General features: G+C 44.8%; 1 protein-coding gene across 1 annotated transcript in view; it reads right to left on the bottom strand.

The window, feature by feature from the left end:
- DDX43 (DEAD-box helicase 43) overlaps positions 1 to 16,834 on the bottom strand; it is a 995,487-nt gene that overhangs the window by 380,328 nt on the left and 598,325 nt on the right. The window contains exons 13-14 of the mRNA XM_086925221.1: positions 7,015 to 7,124; positions 4,386 to 4,524 (exon numbers count right to left, since the gene is read on the bottom strand). Coding sequence (XP_086781347.1) covers positions 4,386 to 4,524; positions 7,015 to 7,124 — 249 coding nt within the window. The remainder of the gene's footprint in view (positions 1 to 4,385; positions 4,525 to 7,014; positions 7,125 to 16,834) is intronic.

Genomic DNA, 16,834 nt, shown 5'->3' with positions numbered 1-16,834 from the left:
TTTACGAATGTTTACCAATAATTCTTCTTGCACCGTTCTGAAACGAGTCGCAGCAGTCTGAGTTCCCGGCGCACAGCGTGCCCAGCTGTTGGTTTCATTTCAGGGTGCGCTTCATTTCAAAGGCCCGGGCACGCGTTGGGCTATTTTTACATAAATATCCTGGAATACCCAGGGTGCCTCGAGGTCGCACAGCTGCAAGGAGGCGGCAGGCTGCAGAGAATATGCATATGTACTAGAGCAGCCCACAGACCCCGAAGACACTAATAGTGAGTCTATGCGCTTATTGCGTATAACGCCAGCAGCCCGACATACTTCACTCTGGCTGCAGATGTGCGCTTCAAACGGTTCAGAAATCAGAATGCCTCTTGTAAAAGTCACCCACAGCTTTTACGTCACTAGTGCAACAGACCAGGGCTTCATTGCGCTTGGCGCTCTAGCGCGGAGCTCCTATTTAGTTTTACTGGTAGACCCCTGGCCGGCCCGGACCTCCTTTCCGCGCTGTTTCTTTCCTGAAGCTCCACCCAGCATCAGCTGCTCCATCCCAGCACTTCCACCGGCCTCGGCTCTTATCTGTTCCAGTCGTAAGGTTTCATCGAACCACAGTCCTGAAAAGTGTTTTTTATTGAGTGCACATTAGTATTAACACAATAAATAGCATTAAGTTGAGACAAAGACATTCTGCTGTGAAAACTGCACTTGTTCCAACATTGGTGAAGGTAGGCCTCGATATCAAAATGGCTGCCTCTGCCTCTTCTCAGCAAGTAAGCCTCTGCCTCACCTGTGCGTAGAAGATTCATGCACAAGCAACTTTGTAAACACTATTTGAATGGTAATACTACTCACATCTACAGGACGATGTTTCTGTTTTTTAAAGTGCCCAAACACGATGTTCCACTGACAGTGAAGCTCCTCGAGGCCTCACCTCTTGGCACTACAGCGCTATTCTTCGTGAGAGTTTGTCAGTGTATATTAAGTGACAACATTTGTACCAACCATCGCGGTGGCTGACAGGCTCAAGGGATGGGAACCGCTTCATGTGAATCTCTGGGACAATATTGACAACGTGAGCCCTGAAGCGTATCATTCGCTCTCTAATGTGATTGGCCCAAACCGTGTGACTCTTGCACAACTGTAACAGCTGTATGACTTCCATTGTGCAAGGGGTTATAAACATAGCCCCTTCTGCGGGTGTTGGGATCGTTCTTTCCCCTGACTTTAGGGGGCCCCACCACCCTGATCGGACCTCTACTGTATGACTGATGTATTCACTAATCCTGAACACTATCTGGTTCTGTTTGATTATTTCCTGAATTGTATTCCCAGCTACATGCCATTTCTTAATATAGATCACTAATTGACGGACTTATAACCGTTCACTTTGTAGTCTGTGATGGCCGTAGCCCTAATAAACCTTCACAGTTTTAGAACTCAATTTGTCACATTTTAATTGTAAAGCCCAATGTGCATTACAGCTCATATTATAATTTTGGTGACTAGATCTTCTTGATTAGCAACAAAATTATTGGGATATTAACACTGCTCTCGGTCCGTCAAAAGCGCTTTAAAATCACATAATAAAACAAGCATTGGCATAGCCAATAGGTCTCGCATTTGGGACCTTATAAGTGTTTAGTCATGCAAAAGTTGATGTTGTTGCACCAAGGATATTCTGCTGGATAACTAAACACTTATAAGGTCCCAAAGGCGAGACCTATTGGCCACGCCAATGCTTGCTAATTTTGCAATGGAACACGAAAATCGGCCATGTAAAACAGGTGGGGAAGTGGTAAACATCAAGTAACAGGCCTGGCAGCACTTTCTAGCTGCTAGTTCAGGGTAAAAAGAAAAATAAGTCAAAGTATTATTAACATTTTTCAGTGCTGGATGGGGAACTGGGACAGGCAGCATTGGGGAGCAAGGAAGGGAGAGACAAGAGCGAGCAACTCAGCAGCAAAGTATCCGCGCTTATTAATAAAAAATGAAAAGAAAAAGAAAAAAAAATGAATACATGGGAAGTGTGTGAAGATGAGGGTGAAAAGAGCACACACGGGGTGGGGAGGGCAAAAGCGGGAGAAAGCTAAGAAAACACAGCTACCTCCCAAGGGAGTGCCTAAAGATAAGAGTGCCATCAGGTATGCACCAAAAGTCTACTCAGAAGACTAGGATCTTAATATCCTGGGATGGGAAAATACAGAAATTGAAAATAAAGCATTTTTTATCATGGCAACTGGAAGCAAACATATACATCCAACAAATGTACCCAATCTAAATAAACTGTACCGCTGCTTCATTTCATAAGGACACCGTAGACGTTCGGCACAACGTTTTAATATTTTGCGGACTGGCAAATTACCTTCTTTACTTGCATACTGTGTCTTTATACGGGGAATGCTATTTATCTAGGCGCCCCGGAGGCAACTTTGAATAAATTACAACAAATTCGAAATGCGGCAGCACGAGTACTTAAAAACATCCCCATGTCACGGTCGGCCAAACCGGCATTGAAGGCTCTGCACTGGTTACCGGTGCGTGAAAGGGTGAAATTTAAATCCCTCTGTCTCGCGCACAAAATTCTGCGAGGTACAGGTCCTCCCGTTCTGCAAGGTTTAGTTACTCCTTACAAGGCTGGCAGAACCCTGCGTTCGGATCAAAAACATTTGCTTAAAACCCTGAAAGTAAAAAAAGCTCGCACAGGGGGTAGAAGATTTTCTGTGAACATCGCCGTGCTCTGGAACTCACTTCCCTTAAGTTTGCGATCCGAATCCTGTCTCCTTCGTTTTCGGAAACATTTGAACACACACCTGTTTGTCAACTGCTGACCCTGATGGCTCCCCACTTCTCTTTCAGTCCTGAAAAGCGCTGGGATGCCCCAGGGTAACTACGCGCTATACATAACTGTATTAATAATAATAATAATAATGTGTGTGATCAAAAAAGGGTGGGCAAGTACTACATATAAGAGTGGCTTTGCCAGTGTATCACAATCCAATGGGTGGATAATCACTACAGTGTATAAGGGTTGGAAGTTTTTAAGTGTCCTCCTTGTCAATATCAACATGAACACATAGTAAGCAGATTTTTTGCAAAATCGGTTTTCTTTTTACAGGTCAAAACGATCACTTTTCAAGGACATGTACGAATAAATGGTTGTGGTTTCGTTTTTCCTTTCTTCACCGTTGGCTGACCACATCGATTGGGTGACTGACGCTTAGGGCTAGCAATAGGAACCCATCCCACTGAATGCCCCAGGCCTTTGTAGGCTTCACCGAAGATAGAAACATGTAGACACTACCGGGGGTTTGAATCATAACATTCCACCCTGTTTGCTTTTTAACAGAGATGTTCAGACTGTCTGTGCAGTTTTATTTCTAGGTTCCTTTGCTTCTGCGAACCACTCATAGTGACTTTTTGTTCTTTACATAACACATACATACACAAAACCCTCACAAAACGCACAAAAGGGAGCCCATCTTGCATCAATGCTTTTGGTCTTGCTGAGAAGGAACCCAATAATGAAGCCTGCTAAAAAAGTGAGAAAGGGTTTTCGTTTTTTCACAAAAGACATCACACAATGCAGTTAATTACCAAAATGTTTGTCTACAGTACCTCGAGTCACGGATCGGTCAAAACAAACCTTTTCCATGGCAATTTCTAATCTGGCAATTTTTGTCTTTGCCATGTGTTCAACAAAAATGCTTAATTTGAGCCAGTGTGGTTTCTTTTTTTTGACGCTTTTATATAGCACAAACTCGACCCAAAGCTTTGGGGCTCTTTGCATGAGCACTAGTTACATTACATAAGGACACACACATTCTTTTGTAGGCACATGGAGATTATGTGATTTGCCCAGAATCACAGGATGTTGAGCTGACGCCAAAACAGTTTCAAAGTATGCATCTGTCTGTTACGCCACATCCTCGCCCCACCACTAATTGTCACCAGCGCTAATTTTTGGGGACTATCACATTTTTTTCTGCAACAGACATTTACAGAGAGCAAGAGCGGGGAAGAACACAACGCAGAAATGTGTAGGTTGGGAAGGATGGGAAACCTGTCAAAGGGTGAAAGCAAGAAACCTACAAGTGTAAGATAAAGGGGCAGGGAGCGTCGGGCAGTGGATTAAAGAAATATACGATGGATGCAAGACTACAACACCTTTGGTATTGGGCGTACAGACATTTAATTGCAATGGACGCAGGCTTCTGAGCGGAGCTTTGTCCACCAGCACTCGTTCTTTTAAAAATGAAGAACTGGTTTACCCGATATCTTAATTGCGACTTACCTAATCACATTGATAGCTTGATCATTGTATTTTGTAGAACAATAACCTTTTTTAATTATTAGAAACAATAACATTTTATATTTTAATGCAAGATCTTGCTTACCCAGCTCTTCCTGTTCTGCCGATTCTATGGACATATTCCTCTATGTTACGCGGGAAATCGAAGTTAAAAACGTGGGTAACATCTTCAACATCAAGTCCACGAGATGCTAAATCTGTAGCTACTAGTATTCTAACTTTCCCTGTGAAAGAAAGTCACAATTTATTTAAGGCACAAAGGTTTATTTTCACTTTTGTCTCAACATTAAGGTTTTCACTATAAAATTGGAACTTCCCTCAACCTAGTAATCTTTCAAGAAGTTATCTTCAAAAAGACATTTTCTGAGAATTTGTCTCTTCCTATGCACAACTGATTTTCCCCATTCAGATTCAGTTGTCTACAGAGCTTCATTTCACTGCTGATTGCGGTTCCTGATACACCTTAATTAAATCAACTATGAAGTCTGATTGCAGTGAGGCAGTGTATATCTGGGGTTGCAATGCACACGCCTATACAACACTGGTAGTGCTACGTCTAATGCACATAAATAACACGTGTATCATTTTCATTCACACTGGATTTACTGATCAAACTAAATCGAGACTTTGAAATATAGCAAACTCTGCAAACAACAAACATGAAACAGAATGGCTTTTTAATAATTGCTGTGTTTGGTAATACTTTAATAAGGGCAGTGTTTGGTAATGTTTGTGTGACTGAGTTGCCCATTGCTGTCCAAGAAAGAAAATCCCGTAAGGAATCACATCATCTTGGGTGACAGCAATATGGAAGCTGGGATTATGACCATAGATGTATAGACTGCATTTACAAAACTAAGCACTAACCTCCAAGAAGAGTGTTAAAAAAAGGACCCAGAAGATGATGTGTGTGTTGAAAGTGGCAAAGTGAAGTGGCAAACTGAAGTCCTAAACAAAATATTTTCATGTAGATAGTTTTGAGAAAAGGTCAGTGATTTCCTTGTATTTTTAATATATGCACGTACGTTTTGAACAAAAATTAGCAGTGAATCCACAATATAATCTCAGTAAAGTAAAGCAAATGAACGCACAAGGGCTGTTAGTGAATGTCTTTATTGCAAGCCAAGGCAACCTAAAAGCACATACCTCTAAAAAAAAAAAAGCCACGAATCAGCAATTAAAATATTAATGAGTCAGTAAAGTAAATACATCATAAATCACAAACTGTCTCTCTATTGCAAGTTCGAGTTCATGTCACATATATAGTATAGGGAAAAAAGCCATCTTGATACCCTATCACCAAATTTTAGTGGGAATACAAATGGGTCAATGTAATCATAAACGAAAAGCCATTGTCTTAATTAACAGCCCATTCAAGCAAAGGCAAACGATGAATGCTGATGGCTGACGAAGGTGGAGCCAAAGCTCACATTCTTTCTCTCTCTGTATGTTTTATTGAACTTTTTAAAGACCTCACAACAGGAAGCAATGACAATCTAAGTCTGCGCTTTAGCCAGAAGTAAAAAAGGTACTGTGAAGTTATTAGCAAAGAGATCCACGATACATGTCAGTAAGAATCTAAACCAGTGAAACAGTCAATATCCATTTGCATTTAAAATCTGATTTCTGAACATTAAATAAACAACACACAGTAACAGCTTGCCTCTAGAAGATAGCAGTCAAATAAATGTACCCTTTATTATTGTGTTTATGCCAGAGTCCATGCTAAATGTTAACCTCAGGTACAGTGCCCGATTTCCGAAGAAATAAGGCGGTTCTTGATTCTAGAACGTTGTTGTGAAATTTATATACAAAGTTCACATATCTTGTTTAAATGCGAATACCTACATTCAGAAGGAATGCAATTGATTGGTTGTAGTATTTATAGCAACGTAGGAATTTCTGGGGGTTTCCTACAAGTCAGTTTGTATTCAAACCGCACAAGGAACTTTGGTTGCTTTCTAGAAAAAAAATGCTGCGCAAGATGTTCGTTAAATATGGCAAGATTTGCCTTTTGGACGGCATATTTAGCATATACTTAAAATTCAGTTCAGCGTTTTTAAACAATTAAACAACATACATGTGTCCATTCATTGAAATTGTAAAGAATTGATGGACGTCCAGAGAAGTATGAGAATAATCAAGTTCCAATCATTTCAAGTTACTAGAACTTACTTTGGACTACCCATTTATATATTGTTTGGACGCTGTCTATATGTGTCCTTCAGTATAATTATTTATTAGCTTTCCACTCTAGAGCAGATGTTCGAGGCCGGTTGTATCATCCTGAAGTGACAGAGTGACTATATCATGTGAGCACCAGCCAGCAAAAGAATATTGCACTCTTGATACTGTAACCCCTTACTTTGGTTTCTATATAGATGTGCAAATATATGGCATAGTCACCATTATCTTTGTATTTTGTAGCAACTGTATATGTTAGAATTTTAAGGTAAATCATTAAAGCAATGTTTCACTTTAAAAGTATACAATAATGGGCATAACTTTACAGTCTAAAATGTCGCAAAAGTTTGGAATATTTGAAAGTGGGCTGAGAGAAATTAACATTCTGTAGGTACCTCATCTGGCAGATTTTGCGTATTTATAGAGTTTGAGCATGTATGTCTGTTAATGACATCTTTTTGAATGAATAGTTGTTATGACTTTCAAATATTAATCTCTTGCAGTGCACTTGATGCTCCGCACAAACATACCTTTTTTAAAGTCATCCAATGCTTGTTCCCGATCGCACTGTTCCCTATTGCCATGCAAAGACTGTACAGGGATGCCTTGAAGACTAAAATCACTCGACAAATCATCACACCTAAAAATAAAGAGAACAAAAACTATTCAAGATAAACACTCATTATAAATCTATATGCTAGCCATTGGAATCCTAAAAGGAAACTCTATTTCGTTATAAACATCCACATTTAACAACTGCTGAATATCTAGCGGACATTGTTCTAGCTTGGGTGGGAGATTCATTTAGAAGGCTGTTAATGCTCCCCACTAGCACAGCAGAAATTATAAGCATGATTGAAAGCTGACCTGGGAGTAAAGCACCCAAATTGGTTGGGGTTACTGTAGAATTTCTATAAACAATATAAATCATCCATTCATTCAAGAAATCTTTTTTTCAGTAATGTACCATAAAAGTATAAAAACATTACATATAGATGGCAATGTTAATCAATTATAGCAAAAATATTTTCCAGAGCATTTTTCAAATAGACACATTTGGACAGAATTCATACATATAAAAACTCCTTAAAATGGAAAGAATAAATGAGTTTCTAAAAAGCACTGAAAATGTATAAAAAGCAATGTACGTATGTCTATTGGCTGCCATTCCAGGCTTAAACTCCGGTGATTAAAATTCTGTGCTGATGCCAGATAGCTGCCAGAAATTGTGAAACGGCAAATACAATAGGTCCAGTTGTGTCTAAATTCAGCACTCTGAGTGCCTGCATGAAATGCCGAAAACCCACATTTTTGCACAGGGGAACAAGCTCGTACTTCCTAGATTTGTTATACGCCGGACAAAAAAAAAAAGAAGACATGAAGATCAGTTTCAGTGTCACAATTGCATGCAGGACAATTTTTCGGGGCAGGAGATAACCACATGCTGGTGAAAGCTCTAAGGGGTAAAACTATGTGCCTCAATTGTACATACAATATTTTGCTAATAAAGGATATAGGTCATCTAAAAATCGCTCAAAGAAATAAAAATGTTTAACCAGAAGAAAGGAAGCAGTTACAGAACAGAGTTGGGAATTACATAGTGCCACATTGAGTTTATTAGCACGGAATACTTTCGTAAGCAAAGCGCGTGATATCGTTTTACAACCCCTCTCTGGGTCAGCCCATAGAGCAGGAACTCCTAACCTTGTAAATTCATTCTTTATAAAAGTGAGCCAAGGAATTTTCCATGCACTCGGAAAGGTCAGTATTTCTTTGAGTTCCTGTCTGTAATTTGTCAACTCTGGTGTTACCCAGAGCCTGCGCCAGAACCTAAGAGGTTTTAGAGCTAACTCTTCATCAATTGATCTAATCCCCAGGTCAAGCCTTAAAGGAAGGAGCAGGGTACTGGATGGAAGTTCTAGCAAATGTCTTAAAAATTTACTTTGTCCTAGTAAGTTTGGTCCTGTTCGTGTCCCCATAGTTCGCCCCAGTACATGATGGCACCTTTTGCTTGTGATTTATAAACCTCCAGCGGGGGACCAACAGGTTTGATAGTGGACTTGTTGGATAGTTTGAGAATTCCGCCCGAAAGTTGGGCCAGTTTTAATAGTGGCTTAGTTTGCTGGGGCCCCACGTCAATTTCTCATTGATGGTAACCACCAGATAATCAAAAGTGCTTACCCTTTCAAGTCTCGTTGTCCCTAGACTTTGATTTGGTCGGTTTGTTCTGGGGGTTGAAGATCATGAATTTAGTTTGAAAAGAATTGATCTCCAGTCCCCGAGCAGTACAGAATTCTTCAAAACCATCCAATATTCGCTGTATACCCATTGGGGATTTAGAGAGCAAGAGGGTGTCGTCGGCGAACGTAATGGCAGGGACCCTTTTGCCAGCATCATTGTTCTGTACTCAGTTAGGATGCGCGATCACCCCATTGACAGAGGCAAAACAGGGTAAGTGCGAGCACACAGCCCTGCCTTACCCCCCTTCCAACAGGGAATCGAGATGACAATGCGTCATTTTTCCCGCATCTAACTTGAGCAAAGTTAGTCTCGTGTAGCCTCATCAGGACAGACAGGAGGTGGATAGGAATGCCCAGCTCGAGAAGAACACTCCAGAGTTTCCCCCGGGGGACAAGATCAAAGGCAGAACGAAGGTCCACGAATACCACATAGAGGCTGCCACCCTCTATTATCACCGTTTTCCAATACAGGAGTAGTAAACGGAAAATTTGGTCCAGGGTGGAGGTATTCTTCCTAAAACCTGCCTGATAGGGGCTAAAAATTGTGAACTCCTCTATCCAGTCCTGTAACCGGTCCAAAATGAGTCTCGCAAAGATCTTCTGGGGGACATCAATGAGGCTTATGGGTCTGTAGTTGAATGGGAGCAGAGGAGAGCCTTTTTTAAAAATGGGGACAATCTCTGCGCCCAGCCAAGTACAGGGTACCACCATCCCTCTCAGGACCGCATTAAAAAGGATCTGGAAATACGGACCCCAGATTTTCAGCTCATGCTTAAAGAGGTCGCCCGGGAGTTTGTCCAGGCCTGGTGCTTTGCTTGTGGCGAGTTTGGTAATTGCGTTATAAACTTCTGCCACCGTGAACTCAATCACCTCTAACTGTGTAATAGGTGCAGAATAAATTGATATATTTTCAGAATCGTCAGAGAGGCCCTCAGTAGAGTACAAGGCCCGGTAATGGCCTTCCCAGACTTCCGCCGCTATATTAGATTCAATGGCTGCTTTCGGCTCACTGCAGCCAGTGTTAATTTTGGACCAAAAGTTCCGCAAATCTTTAGTAGCTAGCGCAAGAGATAAACTAGACCACTTGTCACAATCCCACTCTTCCTTCGCACACTTAGTTAACCATTTGTAGTGGGCCCTCCTTTCTTTAATTGCAGTTCTAATCTTATTTTTTATGGCCATCAATAGTTCTGTTTTGGCCTTCCTGCACGCTGAGTTATACCACGAGCAGTGGGGAGCCCTATTTCCCTTCTTGGAAACCCGGGGGTTGAGTACCTCTGCCAAATTGGATACTAAGCCCACATGAAGAGCCTCCAGTTTAATTAGATAATCAGAGGGCAATGGTTGTTTAACTACCGCTGCAACCTCTATAAAAGAGGGAATTGCCAAGCTATATAATTTTTCTATTTGTTCCGGGTGTTCCATTAGTTTATGCCATCTTACTCTGCGCCTGTCATTCGACAGGGTAAGATCGCCGTCGGTATCCCCGGAAGCTGAAGCACCGCTACTACTGGTATTAGGCAAGCCCAGATCTAAAATTAGGGTGTTGTGATCGCTGTCCACTCTTGTAACAACATTAAAGTCTGATACCTTTGGCCATAGACTTGTTTCAGCCAATATGTAATCAAGATGGGAAATTTTTCCAGGTTTGTTAAGAGCCAGAGGGGGTGCAGCCATAGCATGCTCGTAGGGAATGAGTTAAAGTTAGTGCCATAATCTGTATGGCTAACGGGGACCAAGCCCTAGGAGATGGAGCCTTAATCGAAGGGATGGACCAATGTTCATCCTCTGCCAATAAGACATCTTCATTTATACCCTCAAGATGCTCGAAGTGGCAATTCAAATCGCCCCCTACCAGAAGATAGATGTCACTCTGGATTGTTGGAATAAAGAGGGACAGGTCCTCAATAGTGGTGGACTCTTTGGCTATAGTGACAGGGCGTGAATAGACATTAATCAGTGCTAACTTAAAAGCATTGGGTCAAGCGAGGACTATGCATTGAATGTCTTTGGAGTAGGTATTTAGTGACTTGACAGTACAACCCAAATGCGATCCAACCCAGATAGTAAGTCCCCATTGACGGGCGACCTCTCCCTCCCCATACTGCCGATACATGGAATGATGCAAAACCTGCCCGATATTGCTCAGTTCGGGCCCAGGTCTCCTGGAAGAGGCACACCTCTCTTTCATCCACAAAAAACACCATTCTGGACAGGTCAATTTATTAAGCAGGCCTGCCAGGTTCCAGGATAAGATTTTAAGTGATTCAGTCCTTTTGCCCATGACCATACTCTCGGATGACTCCATATTTCCCTCCTCAGTTAGACCCACTTTACATAACAAGGGGGGCAATAGGTTGCCTTCCACAACTGAGTCAGCTACAGGCTCCTTAAATCTATAGGAATGGAGTGGGCTGCTACTTAGGGTGGCTGGGATCAGTATATCCACCATACATCTTTCAACACTCCTGGCCCCTATGGTGCTAAAAAAATTATTCTGCCTACATCCAACTCTCCCGCTCTGTCTCAGGGATTGTCCCATTTGTACCCCCAGGAGTAGGCCGCAGCTTAGAAGGATTCAGTCAATCCACCATATCTAGGCAGCTAAATCTATTTTGTAGGCGGACAGCCACAGGAAGTAAAGGTTCTATAAGCCTTCCCTAACTAGAACTACCCGCAGTCGGGCACCTTACCGTGTTCCAAACTTGTTCAATGCCACGCTTAGTGCTCAATGGACCGGGGGGTAAAAGTGCGACAGGGGAAGAGCCTGGATAACTGACACAGGTCTGGACTGACTCCACTCACAGATGTGAGACACCGTCCGTGTGTCTTTAAAATTTATCAGGATACAGTCTCCCATTGTATCCTTTGCTCTGTGACCCACCCATGACACCCAGCTGACGAACAAGATTTCACTGGTTACATGTGGCGGGAGTGGTCTATTTTTGTTAAGCCAATCCGTATCTTTATTCTTTAGTGACATGTGTGATTCCTCGCTATCGTTCTTCAGCTCAGGTACCCCCACTAAAACCACTACATATGGTCTAGATTCGGGGGGTAAATCAATTCTTATGGGCGTTCTTTTGCTGTTACGCCGATAGCGTGAGGATGCACTGTGGTCATATCTAGATGTGGATTTATTTTGAGGTTGCGGTCCCAGACCGCAGTTCGCAACATTCGCTACTGGCCCTGTTTTAACCAATTCTAAGCTCCCAGCCTCCTGTACACTTTGTTCGTCTGCCACAGACCTAGCTACACCCGTGATGTTTAAATCAGGTGGAGTTAAAGATGTGTGCTTTTTACTAGCATTGCTAAGTCTGGTTAGAACCCCAGAATTCTGATCGGAAGCATTGATAAGAGATAGTAAACTTGCTTCAATAGCAGCCAATCTATTAGTAAGAGGTAATAGACAATCAGCAGGTAAAGCCCCCACTTTGTCCCAAAAAGCATTGTTCACAGTGGGCACAGAGACCTCGGATATGTTGGGAACAGTCGGGGCCCCTGGGGGTGTCTCTTGCTCCGTCTCCACGTAATGTCCCAAAGTTTAACGTCCATCCTCACCCATCCTTGTTAACGTTGATTTACTGGGACAGTTTTTCTTCAGATGGCCCCCCTCCCGCTTATTTTTATTAGCTCCTTGGGTGTCCTTTAGGGGTTCCTTTCTTCTCGTGCAAGGGGCAGTCTTTGACCTGGTTATGGCACATGATAGCTGGTCCTGAGCCATGTTCTCTGGCACAGGATCTATAGAGGCAGTTGCCGTTAAAGTGTCCACCATAGGGGGATAGTCATCGCTGGTAAATGGATCCTGGGCGGAAGAGTGATCCACCAAGAGCCCACCCACAGTTGGAAGTGGATCAAGTGATAGCCGTCGTTCCGTTACTGCTATCTCTTGTGCGAGACAATTCGAAGCTCTCGTAATGAAGTAATCCAATGTTCCCATCATACTCCCCCCCCCCCCCTTCGAGCCCATCTTTTCCTTGTTGACACCACTCGCCATCGCAGTTATTTTATCAATTTGCACAGTTTAACCCCCCCCCCTGTTGGCGAGACTTGGTCCAAAGCTTTGAATCTTACCGCACTATGACGACACTAATGTCCTAGACCATGCGTTGGAGGTTATGCCCAGCCCAGCCTACTTCGGCCTCCAAGGGGCTCAAACGGGGCCGCCCTTGGCCCGGGCTTCGCCCGTCTCGCTTCACCCGTAGCGGGGGGCGTATCCAAAAATATAGGCTATGGGCCACAGAGGGAGGAGCACAGGTAATGACGGTTGCAGGGCTCCTTGTTGTTGGAGTCCCGCTTTGCTCCCTCTCTCCCTCAATGACTAGCAACGTTGGTAAAAGTCCCGGTAAGGCAAGAACCGCTGCGAGCAGCTCCCGCGAAGCGGGGGCCGCGAGCAGTTTTGAAGGCAGCAGGGGGAGGAGAACAGGTGATGATGGCTGCGGGGTTCCTGGGAGTCCCGCTTTGCTCCCTCTCTCCCTCAAGCTTTGCTCCCTCTCTCCCTCAGTCCGCTCCCACGAAGGCTCAGGGGAACAGTGGGAGAATCTCTAGGTACACAAAAAGCCAGAGTACTGTTATTTTGCTTGAAATCAATATTAGCCTTTTACTGACTACAGGTCTACAAAGAAGCGCATGAAAAGCGGCAATTACCCTAGTCTTGGAGAGAAGCAAAAACTGTAATCTTTCTTAAACCCCTAAAAGTGCCAGTCATACGAGCCATTATATTTACTTAGTTTACACAATAAAATATTGGCCAAAATCATTTGCACTAGGTTTTCCCCACACATGAACAGACTAGTGCTCATTGAACAGGCCAGCTTCATCTCGGATAGACCTATATTACATAATTTAAAACCCCTTTCTGCTTTAATGCAAGATATACACAGCGCTCAAAGTTGTTTCTTAATGCTGAGAAAGCGTTTGTCTCCTTGAAATAGTCATTTTCAAATACTACATCAGAATGAATGGGTCTCTATCAGAACCCATGGGTCTTGATAATTACATTATAGCTCAGAATCCCATGGGAAGATACAGGTTAACAATATTATATCTACATCATTTTCAAATAGTAGAGGCACTAGACAGTGTTGCCCCCTTCTTTCTCTATATTTGCCCTGGCACTTGGGCCCTGGTGTGCAATCTTGAACACCATGCGCACAGAGGAATATCCTTCCACTACAGACCTTTGCCTGCTGCCCCTTTATGCAAATGATATTCTACTTTTTGTTAAGGGTCTTAATGAAAATGTAGCCCCATTCATAGGCCTAAATATTACATTTGGAGGATATACTGGATCATCAATGATTTGGGGTCAACATGGATCTCTTTCCGCTTATCTCCAATCGACTAAGTCTACACTAGATTATCCACTGAAATGGTGTGTCTTCAGTTAGGTACCTGAATATGAAAGGGGGCTCAGATAAAAAAAAAACTACTATAGGACAATTATGGCCCAGTGGTAGAAAAACGTCACAGACTGAAACACCACTTACACTACCATTATCAATTGCCCTGCGGATCCTAATCATAAGAAAATGGTAGCTCTTCCTAAATTTCTTTACCTCTTTGTGAATATCCTAGTACCCCTTAACACATAATTTTTCTCAACAATTTTTTTTTATTTGTGTCAAGAATGAAATGGGATAGTGCAGGTTGGGAGTTCCACACTTGCATTTGGTGGCAAAAGCCAACTTTGCTGGATACTGGTAAACATGGGCACCCATTTGCCATGTATAAAAGTGGAAAAAGACCAAGTTGAGTTAGGCTTGTTACAAACCTTTTTATATATTACGCAAGCTCGGCTCTCTAATATTTTACATATACTCAGATGTACACACTGCCATAACATGCATTAGCACATAAGGTGCTAATTGAAGTGGGGCGGAGTTAGCTCACAACCACGATGGCTGCTTGAGCTGAGAGCTCCCTCGCTTTCGAAATTATCCTGTCATTTATCCTGCTTGTAGCGGGGGTCTGCGCGATTCTGCAGGCTGAATCTGTGCCCCGGAGTGTCTGAGGCTAGCGACTGGCGGGTTTCCGGCCTCTCACCCTGACTGGACAAGCTGTGGTAGACAGCAGGGCCTAGGCGCGCTGGCGGCCGTTGAGCAGTGGGGCCTGCTGCAAGGCGCGGGGAGATCTGCGGCCCCCCCTGGACGGCGAGACACTTCTGTCGGTGACCCTGGAACCTGGAGTTGAGCAGCGGAGACTCGCGACTGACGGATTGGACTGGCTCTCCCCCGATCGTCTGCAGCGGTGTGCAGGTAGGCGGGGAGAACGGAGCTTGCTGGAGGGTGCCTCTGGCTGCGGCATTTCACACGAGCGCCCTGCTTCGACTGGGGCTACGGGTCCCTGACATCGGAAGGGGTCCTGCGGACTGAGGGACAAGCTCTTGTGGGGTGCAGAGGACCTCCTGTCGTTGGCTGCTCCCCCCCTTATTTCCCGGAGTGCTCTGGCTGTGGATTCCCTGTTCTTGGCGAGAATACCGGGTGAGCTGCCCTGGGGACCTGCGGAGATAAGTGGAGACTTTAAAGGACTGGCGGTGCATTGTTCGGGACTAGTAGCTGCTGCTGCCATCGGGTGAGGCGCTCGAAGGTGAGGCTGCGATTTCGGGGGCAGGCACTGTCTTTCCAGCGCTGGGGTCCCCAGCGGGCCACAGAACTGTGAAGGGAGGCCTGCGAGACAGGAGGGGCGAGCCTAGACTCTTCCGCCTGAGTGAAAGCGCTGTTCTTTGGGTAGGGGGTTGCCCCCCATGGACATATCCCGCACGCTGTGACAGTGCAAGGCACTGATTTTTGACCTCTGGGGCACGCACTGGTCTTGCGCGGCTTGGGCCCTGTGAACGGCGGGTGGGGCTGACCCATCACTCCTGACGCCTCTGTGGTACTTTTGGGACCTGGAGTTGCGGCCCTCACTGTGGCGATACTGCGGCTGCGGCGCAGGGTCCCCCATCTCCCTGCCTGGGAGGCCTACTGGACTACCCAGACTGGCCAGTGACGGATCCCTTCTGCGTGGCGGGCTGAAGCCCCCGTCTTGACTGCACTGCTGACTTACGGGCGGAGAGCTCTACAACTTGCTGCTGGTGGCCCCTGAGATGAGTGCGATTTTCTCTAGGTCGGGGACGTGTCTTGTGACAACGAGATCCAAGTCCAGCGATCCCCCACCAGAAAAAAACAGCGCAGAGTCAGCTGCGGAGAGAGACCTGTCGGAACAAGATATTTGCAGCATATAAATGGCCATGGAAAAGAACCTGCAGGGCGGGATCACCTCATTAGGAACAAAGATGGATGCTCTTACATATCGCATGGATCGGATGGCGGAAAGTCTAGACAAGTACGATGAACGTCTCAACATGTCCGCACGTCGCATAGGCGAGGTGGAGGAGGCGCAGACCTCTCTGGACTCGGAACACAAGCAGCTAGGCAGGGTGATCCAACTCCTGCAGGACACACCTGAGGATCTAGAGGCGCAATCTTGAAGATGCACTATACGCATTACACGACTGCCGGAAACCACGCAGACTGGGAATATGGAACTATTCGTTGAAAATCTCTTGAAAAAAGTGCTAGAGGAGTCGGCCTTCTCTGGGATGTTGGTCATTGAGAGGGCGCCCCACACCCTGGGCCCGAGACTAAAACCCGGAGCGCCCCGCGCCCAATAATAGCCAAATTGCTCAACTACAGAGACGGCGACACGGCATTGAAGCTCGCCAGAGAGAAGCAGCCACTGACCTACGAAGGCTCCATGCTCTCCCTCTTTCCCGACTTTACTGCGAGGGTGCAGGAGGCGGGGCGAGGCGACAGTTTGTGCCAATGAAACGCCAGCTTTGCGAAATGGGAACTGACTATGCAATGTTATACCCTGCTAAGCTGAGAGTCAACAGACAGGGGAAGTCCATGATTTTCACTGACCCAAGAGCTCTCCAGAAAGCTCTCAAGGAATGGCGCAAGGAAATGAGACACTCATCGGAGAGCGAGCGGCCTGAGGACTTTGTGGACGGCTCTCTGGATGATCAGGACTGAGACGGTAGACTGCTCCCCGTGGAGGGGCCACGTTGGTCCTTTGGCGCTGTGTATGGGTGAGGTCTAGACCTGAGATTTCCCTGTTGGCGCTGGCA

Source organism: Lissotriton vulgaris, chromosome 6 (genome assembly GCF_964263255.1).
Source record: "Lissotriton vulgaris chromosome 6, aLisVul1.2, whole genome shotgun sequence".
Taxonomy (NCBI): Eukaryota; Metazoa; Chordata; class Amphibia; order Caudata; family Salamandridae; genus Lissotriton; species Lissotriton vulgaris.
Note: the sequence above shows the minus strand (reverse complement) of the source record. Positions and strands in the feature narration are given on the sequence as shown.